The sequence below is a fragment of the Coffea eugenioides genome, chromosome 8 (assembly GCF_003713205.1).
Source record: "Coffea eugenioides isolate CCC68of chromosome 8, Ceug_1.0, whole genome shotgun sequence".
Lineage (NCBI taxonomy): Eukaryota > Viridiplantae > Streptophyta > Magnoliopsida > Gentianales > Rubiaceae > Coffea > Coffea eugenioides.
The window spans coordinates 10012951-10026098 of record NC_040042.1 but is presented as its reverse complement, the minus strand read 5'-3'; the positions used below and the strand labels follow the sequence as shown (position 1 = coordinate 10026098).

Sequence of the window (13148 nt, the reverse complement as noted above, 5' to 3'; positions counted from 1 at the left end):
AATGGCTATTGTTCAAATCTTCTATTGCCAAGATACAATTAAAACATATGTCAAGTATTAGTGGTAATTTTTCAAGCAATACCTCTCCAGTTAGCTTCGAAGATTAAGGACTCTTTCAATTTATGACTAACTAATCTAAGAATATAAAATATTCAACCTGCATCCAAAAGCAAATGGTTCGACTATTAAGCAAAATCTCAACAATAAAATTCATGGGTCAACGGGCTAGCAATTCATTCATATTTTTCACTATTAGCACTTTTTTTTTTTAATATCTCCACTTGATTGATTTTTTTTTTCTCGGGGGAATGCTTAGTTTTCAGCCATTCAAGCGTTTTGACGCGAACTCCGACATTGGCCACATGAAGGAGCCCGGTTACTCAGCCATCATCGCTTAAAAACCACATACTCATAGTTATCGTCGCTTTTTGACGCGAAAGTCGACACTTGTGGTGAAGACCTCCGGTTACTAGACAACGATACTAGCAGAGTATAGCTGAATACTATTCATAAATAAGCACCAAAAATACAATTAAATACCACACAAACCCGCTTCATTTCTTAAACATGGAGAACTAAGATTAATAGCTGAACCAATTTGCACAAAAAAATGCTAGACAAATATTTACAATACTTAGAAAAGTCAACCAAAAAGTGCAAAAGTCACAAAATCTCAAATATTCACCCAAAAGATACCCTTAAAATCAACCATGTCATACTCAACACCTTAAAGTGTAAAATTTTAGCAATAGAAAATTTTGAGACATCTAACCATCGTTTATCAGGAATAATCACAAATAAGCACAAAGATAGGCAAAAATTGGACAAAATTCGACAAAGCCAAACAAAAAATTCCAACAAAAATGCCTACACTTGCACTTTCAATAAAATGCCAATATACTACCCCCCACACCTAAATCTTGCATTGCCCTCAATGTAAGCAAAGAAAGAGCAAAACAGAGATATTGGGGCAACGACACTTCCCTTAAAACGGAGGAGGGCAGAACTGAACTATGGCTGGGGAGGGAAAGGCGGGCGGAAACCCACGTGATGGAGATACTGTGTTAAATTCTGGGTCATCCCGCCCATTTGACGCTCCATCCGTTCCATACGAGTGTCCATGTGCTGCATCTGGAGCCGAAGGGCTGCAAGCTGGCTATCGGCGGAGGAAGACGGTGGAGGTGCCGCAGAGGACAGTCCGAGGTCCTCCCGGTCAAATCGAGGGGGCAGATCCACTCGAGGGGACTGTGGGCAGTGGGGTAGAGGTGGAAGGTTTGCTCTTGCCTTGGTTCTTGGGTTTGGTCATTGGATATCAGTGGCAAGACAAAGGCAAAGTAATGGTGTTCAAAATATGTCAACAAACAACCAACAAGGCAAATGACCCCCAGTCACAGCTCCCAATCACAAACAAGTGCAAAAACGGATAATAAACTCACCTCAAAAACTAATTAAACCTGTGAACGACGAAATTTCTGCCAAATACTACCAATTCAACCCAAAAATCAATTAATTAGATAAACACAGCAAAATTCCCCAAAAACTAATTAAACAGGCAACTAGAGTAAAAACTTTCCCCAAATATCACTGGTTAGGCACAACGTTAACCAAATAATCAACAATCAATCCACAGATATGTCACAGCACCCAAACAAGCACAAATTTTCTGTCCTCAACTAGCAAATCAAAAATCTGGCCTCAGCTAAGAAAGTAAAATTCTGGCATCAGCTAATAAAGAACTAGTAATCTGGCCTCCGCTACTTAGTGACGGAAAAATAAAGAAAGAATTCACCGGAGCTTTGGAGTAGGCAGTGGATGATAGTGAAGAGAGCAGTGGAGGAGAAAGGTGCGACGAGCGTGAAAGCCACGCGCGTGGGCAGAGGCGCAGAGGAGTGCGCAAGGGGTCTGCTGGCCTGCGCCTGGAGAGGAGCTGGAGTTGAACGCGGCAGGCTGCTGACGGCTGTTGCGAGGGGGCGCGCTGTCGATGGCGCTCGAACAGCCGCCGGCGGAGGAGGCACGGCGCGCGATGAGGTTGCTGGTTGCCGCGCGCAGGGTGCGAGGTGAGTTTGGCACGCGGTGGGCGGCGGCGGACGTTTTGCGACAGCGGTAGTGGAGGTGCGGCAGACAGCAAGTGAGAAGCGGCGGCCAAGGGAGCAAGGAAGAAGAAGAAAGAAAAGAAGAAGAAGAAAGAAAAAGAAAAGAAAGGAGAAGGAGAAAAAGATTAGGGCTCCGGGTCTTTGAAAATTTTCCTTTCTTTTTTTTTTCTTTCAAGGGCAATTTGGTCTTTTCAATTTTTTTTTTTTTAATAAACCTCTGGCTTAGGCGTGGGCACGCCTAATTGCCCCCAATCTTTTGACCATCCATTGAAAATTTTTGATCCTTTAGCGTGACCACCTAGTGTGGGCACGCCTAACTGCTATAGAGTCCGCAGATCCTGAATGAAAATTTCTTTCCCTCAGGCGTGACCACCTGGCGTGGGCACATCTAACTGCTATAGAGTCCGCAGATCCTGAACGAAAATTCCTTTCCCTCAGGCGTGACCACCTGGCGTGGGCATGTCTAGCTGCCAATTTCCTGCCACAAAAGCAACAAATCACTAAATGCAACTAACACTTAACAAAAATTTCAAAAACATAAGAAAATTAAAACGAAAGCCTTGGGTTGCCTCCCAAGCAGCGCCTTTCTTTAATGTCTTTGGCTAGACATTGTCCTGTTTATTCATGGAGGATAAAATCGCGTAGCTCGCTTCAGTGCTTCATCTTCTATGTAATCCTGATAGCCCTCGTAAATAGAGTAATCCTTGAACACACGAGGTAAAGTCTTCCATGGATTAGTAGATGGCGCCAAACAAACAAGTGATGACCTTGAATCTTCACTCACTCCTCCATCACGAGCACTTATTGGTTCGAGATATTTTGCCATTGTAGCTCTGAACTTATTCCTGTCATGAAACTCAAAATCGTCTGGTATGATAAAATCAATCTCACTAACAGGAATTAAAGAATATGAGTTAGGAAAATATTGATTAAAGAATGGAGGAGATGTCACCGCATTTGGAGATTGTTCACTGGATTCATTCACTTGAACCATTTGATGTTGGAGTCTCAATTCTTGTGCTTCAACTTTCTTTTCTTCTGCATCTTTAGATTCTTCTTCTTGAGACTCTTGCAGTACCATGTCATTCGTCAGGATAATTGCACTCTCATCTTCCTCATAGTCGATAATAGTTTGTGAAGGCAATTCTTCACTCATTCGAGAAGCCAATGACATTATCCTAAACGTCAATTGATCCATTTGATCTGCTAGGTTACGCCTGCTCACTTGTGTCTCCTGATGAAAATCTATTATCTCCTGTTGAAGTTGATGTGTCTCCTGTTGAATTTGATATGTGTTAGTAGTTATTAATTCAACTATTTCTTCAAGAGACATACCTGACATAGATGATGATTCTTGAGACTCATACTGCTGAAAATTCATTGGCTCTGTTGTATAATTATAACTGGAGTTATCCCACCATCCTTGATCATACCCGTTTGGATTAGGGTTATACCACGTTTGAGACCAGGGTGAAAAATCTCCATAATTATTGAGTGGGACACTCAGATTATCTTGATATTCGGGGCACATACCGGTCGAATGATCCCTGGCATAACAAATTTTACAGGTTGCAGCAGCCATTCTTTCTCTAATAGAGTTTAATGCCTCTGAATATGCAAACTTAGCAAAAAAACTAGTCTGATCGCCTTCCCCGGAAACAAAATCCATTATATCACCAAAATACGGAGTGTTAGAAGCCATAAACTATATAAAAAAAATAAGAGAAAAATAAATAAAAAAAAATAAAAACAAGATGAACTCAAAAAGAAACAAATTAATCTGGCACCAGTCCCCGGCAACGGCGCCAAAAATTGACAGGTGCCGAACCTGTGCAATAATAAATACCTACCCGAGAAAAATACAGATTTTGTATATAGCGGTGAGTAGGGTCGAATCCACAGGGATTGGGGATAATTCGTTTCTTCTAGAGTCCAAAGTATGGGGGGTTTTGGATTAAATGCTAACTAAATAAATTAACTTCAGAAAATAATTAATTAAAAGAAATAACTAAGAGAAACTCTAGCCGAGAGTATACTTCAGAAATGGTTCATGCACTGATCATTGATGCAAAAATAATCCCAACATTTATTAATAGATTGGTTATAGTTGTCATGCACGCGATAAACAACCAACCCTTCCTTAGTTTTTCGATAGTTAAGGTACGACCGTTAATTATTTCCCTAACCCAAAAACAACCCTAGGTACGACCGTAGGATTTAATTTCTAGATTGCATTAATAATTAGAAAGGCCCAATCCTAACTAACAAACACGCTACGAGGGTTTGTTTAAGTTAGATCATATATTCCCCTGACATAAACCCAATTACGCCAGTTGCCACTGAAATAGGGATAACGAACAATTACGGATTCAACTACCCCTAATTAGCAAAATAGCCTATATGAATAATTAATTATTGCGCACTAATCAATCATCCACACGAGTTATAACGGTTAAAAGCAAGCAACATATGAATACCAATAAATGAAAGAAACAATTAAAATAAATTAGATCTCACAGTAATTGTTGAATCAAATCTTCAGTTGTTCCCTTGACTAGAATTGAGAAACTAGTTCTCCATTAATGGAGAACAACCCACGCGGAAAGACTATTCGAACCTTACAAAATTGTTCCTGGCCAAATCGGCCAACTAGCCAAAGAAAAAGTCATAAGAACAAAGCAATTGTGCTCTTTTTATTTCTGCCGTGAGAAGAAGAACCGAATTTGTTGCTGCCTTCAACTCTTAATCACGCGGGATCCGGCCTTCCCCTCTTCCCCAAAGAGTCACGGCTCTTTTTCATGTTTTTTTGGCTGAAGTCCTAATCAAATGGGAATCTAGCTTCCCTTATTATTTTTTGTTTCCTAATTGAAATCTACTAGCAAATAAAACTAATCTCCTAAATAGGAAAAGAAACCATAAAAGAAAATATCCCAAGTTTTCTAATCCAATATTAGAACTAATAATGAAGATTAAAATCTTCAAAATCTTCAAAATCTTCCTTCAAAAATTGCCTTGAATTCGACTCGGGCTTGGAAACCAACCCCAAACGTGCCACCATCCAATGAATTGGAAAATTGCCACTTTTAATCACGTTTTGCCCATTTTCCTACAATTGGCACCATTAATCAAATATAAGTAGAATCCGACAATTAAAACAATATTTGGCTAAAATCAAGGGGAAAAATAATTATAAATGTAGTAACAAATTATAACCTATCAGCTAAACACGGTGGAACAGAGTCAAATAGAACCATGATATTAGGTATGCCAGATGATCAGCTAACAGTGGCTTTTCCTATTACAATCACAGGCATTGACCAATGCTTTTCTTTCTTGTCAAAATGTGGCTCCCTGAGGGCTCTCATGGTAATGTTATACAATAAGCAGTTTTTACATGCAATAAGCAAACTGAAACATTTAAGGCATTTAGATCTTTCAAGATCTTTAATTGTTGAACTACCCAATTCAATTTGTGACTTGTGGAATTTGCAAATTTTAAACCTAAATGATTGTCTCATTCTTTGGAGTCTACCCAAGGGCATGAAATTCCTCAGAAATCTTCGACATCTTTGTCTACATGGGTGTTGGAGTTTGACTCACATGCCAAGTGGAATTGGGAAGCTAACTTGCCTACGGACGTTGGGTATGGTCGTCCCGAGTGGCAAAAAAGGCTTCCGACTAAGTGAGTTGCGAGACTTAAATATGCTTAAAGGATGGCTAACAATTATGCACCTTGAGAGGATTGAAGACAAAAAGGATGCTGAAGAAGCTTGCTTAATTAAAAATCAAAGTCTCCGCGGGTTGAATTTGTATTGGGATTCCGAATTGTATTGGGATTCCGAAAGAACGATTCAATGGTACAATGATAAGGAAGTGCTCGAAGCCCTCAAACCCTGCCCCAACCTTCAACTGCTGCGTGTCCTAGGCTTCAACGGTTCATCATTTCCATCTTGGATTTCAACTGTAACAGAAGTTGCTGTGAAAGAAAGTGCAGCGGAGTACATAGTTGGGGCTCGGGAGAGTACTGCCGCTGCTGCTGCAATGTCCCCATCGTTGAAACAACTGGAGCTGATGAACATGCCCAACCTAAAAGGAGCATGTTAGGAAGAGAGGTCCAAGGTACTATTAGTGCTCCTCGGGTATTCTCTCAACTTCAATCCTTGTCTTTTTTCAATTGCCCAACGTTGACATTGCCATCGCCACGCATGCCGTTCCTAAAGGAGTTATACGTGGAGAACTGTCCGAACATGGCATGGGCTTCAATATCCAATCTCACTAGTCTTAACTCCCTTAAAATTAAGAACATTGAAGGATTGAGTTGTTTACCAAGGGAGATGCTACAAAATCTTAGTCTTCTTGAATCGTTGCAAATTAGGTATGTAAGGGATCTGCGAGCCTTACCCAGAAGCTTGGCTAGCCTCACGGCTTTGAAGGAGCTTCCAATCAAAGTGAAACAACAATTGTGCAAGTACCAGATAAACTACTGCTTGAGAAAATGATGCGCCTGGACAAATCCTTCTTCCAGCACCAAATGGGATGTATTCAAAATTATTCCCTTTGTAATCAATTTCTGAATCAAGAAATCTCGAAGGATTAAATTTCTCTGCTTCAATCCAATATTTGGGATCTCTTCCGATTGCCCACGCATTAACGATTATGTCCGCCTTGGCCGGTATGTCGTAACCATTGATTTTGCATTGCTGACCACATTCTCTTGGCAACAAAAGTGGAGCACTTGCATGCAAGTATTTGAGCTCATGAAGGCGTGATTCATCAACATTCCCTTTGTCATTGTATATACTTGTCACCTCATATTGTGCCCTTTTCATAATTTCCGGATTTTTAATGATTTCACCAATTGCCCACTCCATGGCTGTTGATGAAGTCTCGCTACCAGCACTGAAAATATCCTGAAACATAAATAGGAATATTTTATCAGTTGACGCTTTCTGCTTTCAGATTTCTGACTGAATTCGTCAGTTGATGCTTTGACTAATTAATAAGTCCAGCAATTACTCATTGATTCTCTCTTTTATTTACTTATTGATTGTGATTTTATTATAAAAGTAGAATTTTGTCTCTATTTCTAAGAGTGCTAAAGCAATGATGAATTATGTTCTTAGGCACGTGGAGGCATTTCTTAGTTTAATATTGGTAGTGGTGGTAGTGAGTTACATTAGGTAAGAATTAGTTAAGTAATGAATTTTGAAATGAGTTGGAGTCACTAGACTTTGTTTATTTTAGTGAGTATGACACGTACAAGAAATTAAAGATTAAAACATTGTTTTGTTTTGTCTTATTCGTTGAAGAAGGGTATTTTAGGATATTTGTCAAAAAGTATAATTCATTGGGTCTATATTATTACATGAACCTTAAAAGTTCGAGTGGTAGGTGTAATTTTTGAAAATTGAGGAGAGCTCTCTATAATTGCTGAAAGAAATTATCCCTTAAATTAATTCATGCTCAATAATCAGATGATATTTTGGGAGTACAGGAGCGTGACAAGTGTTCAGGCCGAAAACTCTTTTTTCCTTTTTACGTAAGTTCAGGCACCAAAATTCTTTGATGTTCGCGTCACTCCATTGTTTCTCTCCTCGCCTATTCTGTCTCTTTGAGTTTCTTTTCCATGCTCAATCTGTTTGTCTCTCTCTCTCTCTCTCTCTCTCTCTCTCTCTCTCTCTCTCTCTCTCTCTCTCTCTCACATGCATTTCATCAACCTGCTTCAGTCAAGGATGTCTTTGAAAAGAATACCTGTCTTCTTCAAGAAAAGGCTGGAAACGAAGAATGCGGGCCCTAAATCGTCATTATTCTTTGACGTTCTCTCTCTGTCTCATGCATTTCATCAACCTGCTTCAGTCAAGGATATCTTTGAAAAGAATACCTGTCTTCTTCAAGAAAAGGCTGGAAACGAAGAATGCCGGCCATAAATCGTTATTATTCTTTGACGTTCGCGCCACTCCATTGTTTCTCTCCTCGCCTATTCTGTCTCTTTGAGTTTCTTTTCCATGCTCAATCTGTTTGCTCTCTCTCTCTCTCTCCTCTCTCTCTCTCATGCATTTCATCAACCTGCTTCAGTCAAGGATATCTTTGAAAAGAATACCTGTCTTCTTCAAGAAAAGGCCGGAAACGAAGAATGCGGGCCATAAATGGGTCGAATAGGAAATACGGCTTTTCTTGCATAAGAAACAAAGTGAGAGATGTAACTCATACGACAGCAGATGTGACCTGAGTTACATTTCTTTTTCTGTAAATAATTTGTACACAAAAAAAAAAAATGAAAAGCTGATATTAAAAGTATCACTATCAGAACAGTAACGTCTTAGTAAAGTTCAGGCAGTATGCCAAACATTGTGAAGTGAGGCAGGTGCATTTTAGAGTACAGAAAGTAATAAAGTTCATAAAATCTTTATTTTAGGTACATAATCCAGGTAAAATTATATAGTAGTATCATAGACGGGATGACAAGTGTTTGCATAATTTAGGCATCCCTGTAAAGTCTAGTCATCCTTTATTAAACAAGAACCAAGATAAGGAATTGGAATCAAGTTGAGATCATTTTTTCTCCTAATTGTCACGCCAAGGTTATCAGCCATGTCTAATTCTTCTGGTTTCAGATCACCAGGGAGCTTCCAATCAAAATGGAACAACAGTTGTGCAAGTACCAGCTGAACTACTGCTTGAGAAAATGACATGCCTGGACAAATCCTTCTTCCAGCACCAAATGGGATGTATTCAAAGTTATTCCCTTTATAATCAATTTTAGAATCAAGAAATCGCGAAGGATTGAATTTCTCAGCTTCGCTCCAGTATAATGGATCTCTACCAATTGCCCATGCATTCACAATTACTTGTGCCTTGGCTGGTATGTCATAACCATTGATTCTGCATTCCTCAGTGCATTCTCTTGGCAACAAAAGTGGAGCATTTGGATGTAGTCTCAAGGTCTCTTTGATGATTGCGTGCAAATATTTGAGCTCATGAAGGCGTGATTCATCAACATTTCCTTTGTCATTATATAAACTTCTTACCTCACATTGTGCCCTGTTTATTATTTCTGGGTTTTTAACCATTTCAGAAATTGCCCACTCGATGGCTGTTGATGTTGTCTCACTGCCCGCACTGAAAACATCCTGAAACATGAATAGGAACGTATATCAATGAAAATTACAATTTTTTCTTTCATATATCTAAATTAATTCATCGTCTGATGTTTGACCAAAATAACTTCAAATCAAGTGGCATTGGATTATTTTGAATTGCTTAATTTGGATAAAGAAATCTCGGGTGTTCTCTTGGTCCATTTGGCGATCATCATATATGGTATGTAATCACGCTCGATTTTGTTGGGCTTTTGGTTTATATCCTATGTTGTCGTCCAACATCATAAACTTATGAATGTAGTTCTTTAATTTTTTTTTGGGTAATATTTCTTAGGTTTAGGAGCTTCACAAGTTGAATTTTGTCCACTTCAAACTGGCTCATATAATTTTTACTGCATTTGATGTAATTTTGTACAGTTTTGGTCTGATAGCCAACTTAGTCGAATGAGTTGACAGGGTTAAATTTACATCCAAATTGTATATATACGTTTATACCAAAAGTCATACTTATTACATGAACTAATTTGAATTGAAGAGAATTCAACTTTGAGACTGCTAATCTGTATAACAATCATTCTATCAAAACAGAACTAAATTTAGTACCAAGAAATAGGACCAATTTGTGCCTAATTATGAAAATCATAATTTTGTTCACAAAACCCGCCACTGTTAAGTCTGATGTTCAATCCTAGGGAAGAAGTTCAAACTTGAATCTAATACTGTCAAAATTTGTTTATTAAAGGGTACCTCAACTCCCTAAAAGGTTATCAGATCCAAAATCATCACCATCCACAAAATTGAACAGATAAATCAATAATATACAAGTTTTGTCCCTTTAATCCTAGAAACAATTACAAAATTTTGTCAAGGTGCAAAGCTTAAAAACCTAGCGAGTTTGAGTTTCGCTTACCAGGATAACAGCTTTGATGTTTGTATCAGTTAGTTGAGGCTCGAAGTCCCCACGTTTCTGAATATTGAGAAGAACGTCGACAAGATCCTCCTTGCCTTCTTCACCTTCCTGTTTTGATTCTTGGATTTTCCCTTTATGCTCACCGAGAATATTTTCAAGTATTTCATCTACTTGCTTGTGTACTTTCTCATAACTTGACCTAACTGTACTCGTCAATTGAAGAAACTTGACTGAAGGAAACATGTCAGCTAAGCAGAACAAAGATGCCAGCCCATTGAGTTCATCGATAAAGTGCAAGAATCTTTCTATGTCTTTGTTTCTTTTCCCAAAGGCCGCCAGGCTTGTGATGCTATAAGTGAGAGAGAAAATCCTTCTGCTTAGATTGATACTCGATCCCTTGTGCAAAGAGATCGATTTGATAAGATTGAGAACTTCATCTTCTCTAATTCCTTTGAAAGTTTGCACGCGTTTTGGACTAAGAACTTCCATGGTGCAAATCTTCCTGAGTTGTCTCCAATAATTTCCATAGGGAGAAAAGATGATATCGTTATGATTGTAGGAAAAAATCTTGAATGCGACATGATGAGAGGGTCTTGAAGCAAATATGACATCGTTTGTTCTATAAATCTCTTTGGCCATTTCCGGGGATGTGACGATGATGGTTGGAGTTTCACCAAGCTTTAGGTGCATCAACGGCCCATATTTTTTGGCCAAGTCTCTGAGCAAATGATGGAATGGGGAGCCAAAAAGTTGATGCATATTTCCTATGATAGGCAGTGGATTAGGCCCCGGGGGAAGCCTCAATCTTGATTTATTTCCCGAGGGGCTTTTGAGAATTTTGCCTACCATGAAATAGAAGAGTAGGAAAACCAGAAGGAAAAGAATGACCTCCATCGCAGGCTGCAGGCTGGAGGGAGAAAATTGCAATGGAATATTGTTTGCTTCGTGAAGCATCCATTTTATAGAATTTGGCAGGGCGGCTAATTTTTTAGCGTCTAGTGCTCTGCCTTCATTGGTTGATATAATGGAAACGTCCAAGGTTTGTTTCATTCTAGCTTGTAACTATTCAATCCGTCAGCAAAAGCAGCTCTCACGTAATCCTAGATGGTCCATCATCAATATTGCAAACTGCAAAGCTTATCTACAAACTTGATATGATAATGCGGTGTATTCTCTCCATTTTTTACAATACACATCTAAATGTATGACATTGCCAACAGCCTTTTGGACTATTGATACCATCAAGACATTTAAGTCTTGGTGGGGGTGGAAGGTCAAGGGTTTAACCCTTGACTCCCACCTTGTCACTTAATTGTGACTGTCACTTTCAAATGGCTTCCTCCGACGTAGTTTTCTGTCGATTTTCTTCCCGTTAAATTATGTTAGAGTAGGTTATACAAATGTTATTGTTACGATAAAAAAATCTAAATATATGATATATGTCTTCAATTACTAGAAAGGAACATGATTATTTTAATTTGACTAATTCTAATCCTTGTTAATAAATAAAAACTCGTGTCATACATATAGATGATGTGTCCTATAAGAAATGGAGAGAAAATCCACTGGAAATAAGCCAAGTTCTTGAAAACCAACCAACCATTATATTCAAGTCAACTTTACTAGCTTTTATGCATGCAACAAATTTTTTTTTTTTTTTTTTTTTTGTGGTGGAACAATGAAATGCATTAAATTAAACAAAGTTTGTTACAATCATATGAGGAAAGCAAACTCCTCTAATATCCTCTAAACAAGTAGCTTTAAGGAAATGGGGAATCCGGTTGAACAAGACAAAATCCCAATCAATTCTAGTTCCCCTCCTTTGCTAGCATATCAGCACAGCGATTTGCCTCACGGTATCTATGCATGAGTTGCACCTGTGTTTTTGGGCAGAGCAAGACCCTGCAATCATTAATTAATGGAGCCAATAAATGGTTATCAGGACAAAGAAGTGAGTAATTGAAGAATGCACTGAGCGTCAGCTTCCAAAATAAGGTGGAAAATATTACAACTCAAATTATTTACCTGTATTACAAATACAATTTTCAATACATATTTTTATCTTTTCAATCACCGTTTTATCTTATATATATCACATCACAAAAAATATTATAATAATTATTTCAAATAATTTCCTATCCGTTGTGCAAAGTTGGTGGCTATCAAACTATCAAAAATAAAATTTATAATGAGACCTACTCCCAAAACTGAATGAGTAGCGAGTAGAGTCGTCTCCTCAGTGTCAGGATACGTAATGCACAGGGGCTGTTGGTTAATATTCGAGGTTGCAAGCTCCCTCAAGATCCTTTGAGCTGCCATTGTTTCGTTAGGTCCAGTCAAGCCTGTTTCCAATTCAATTGGTGAATCACTTAAGTCAGAATTTTGTTCAAATCTAGGGGATAGAGCCACTGAAGCTTGTTGCTTTTGCAACTTGGTCTCCTTCATCAACTTCCTTGTTGTTTTCTCAATTTCGGGATCAAATTCGAATCTTCCTGTGCGGGAAGATCGAGGCATAAAACAAAGGCTAAACAAGTTTGTGCGATAAATCACTTCAAGCACTACAAGAAAATTGGTCATCAGTGACAACTTTTCTCTGTGACGAAACAAAGTTGTCACAAAAGGGGATCCTTTATTGACGACTTTCTAACTCGTCACAAACCTCTAATGGGAGCCAACTCATTTGTGACGACTTAGAAAAGTCGTCACTAGTAAATTCCCGCCAAGATTTAACAAGAGCGCGGGAGTGTTTAGAACACACAATAGTGACGACATTAGGAACATCATCACTATTGCTTGGCCTATTTACGGACGACTTTTTGTTGTCGTCACTGATCACCAAAAAAAAGAGTTATTAGTGACAACATTTTTTAGTGATGACAATAAGTCGTCACAAAAGGAGCTTCTTTAGTCGCGACACTTAAAGTTGTCACAATTACATCAAAGCAACTAAATATTTAGTGACGACCCGTTATTTTCGTCACAAACTACACTGCAAGAAATATGGTCATTAGTGACAACATTTTCTAGTGACGATAAAAGTCATCA

At 38.6% G+C, this 13148-nt stretch overlaps 3 protein-coding genes across 3 annotated transcripts; 1 reads left to right on the top strand and 2 right to left on the bottom strand.

Annotated features, from left to right (window-relative positions):
- Positions 1-5345: 5345 nt before the first annotated feature.
- Positions 5346-6197, top strand: LOC113780202 (putative disease resistance protein RGA4). The gene has a single exon (XM_027326015.1). The coding sequence runs from the start codon at positions 5346-5348 to the stop codon at positions 6195-6197; it is 852 nt and encodes a 283-aa protein (XP_027181816.1).
- A 49-nt stretch (positions 6198-6246) lies between these two features.
- On the bottom strand, positions 6247-6964 carry LOC113780201 (tabersonine 16-hydroxylase 2-like). The gene is made up of 2 exons (XM_027326014.1): positions 6495-6964; positions 6247-6382 (listed from the first exon to the last, which is right to left on the bottom strand). The coding sequence occupies exons 1-2, from the start codon at positions 6962-6964 to the stop codon at positions 6247-6249; spliced, it is 606 nt and encodes a 201-aa protein (XP_027181815.1).
- A 1530-nt stretch (positions 6965-8494) lies between these two features.
- LOC113781550 (tabersonine 16-hydroxylase 1-like) lies at positions 8495-10997 on the bottom strand. The gene is made up of 2 exons (XM_027327506.1): positions 10104-10997; positions 8495-9223 (listed from the first exon to the last, which is right to left on the bottom strand). Exons 1-2 carry the CDS (start codon positions 10995-10997, stop codon positions 8591-8593), a joined length of 1527 nt encoding a protein of 508 aa, XP_027183307.1. The 3' UTR covers positions 8495-8590.
- Positions 10998-13148: the final 2151 nt, after the last annotated feature.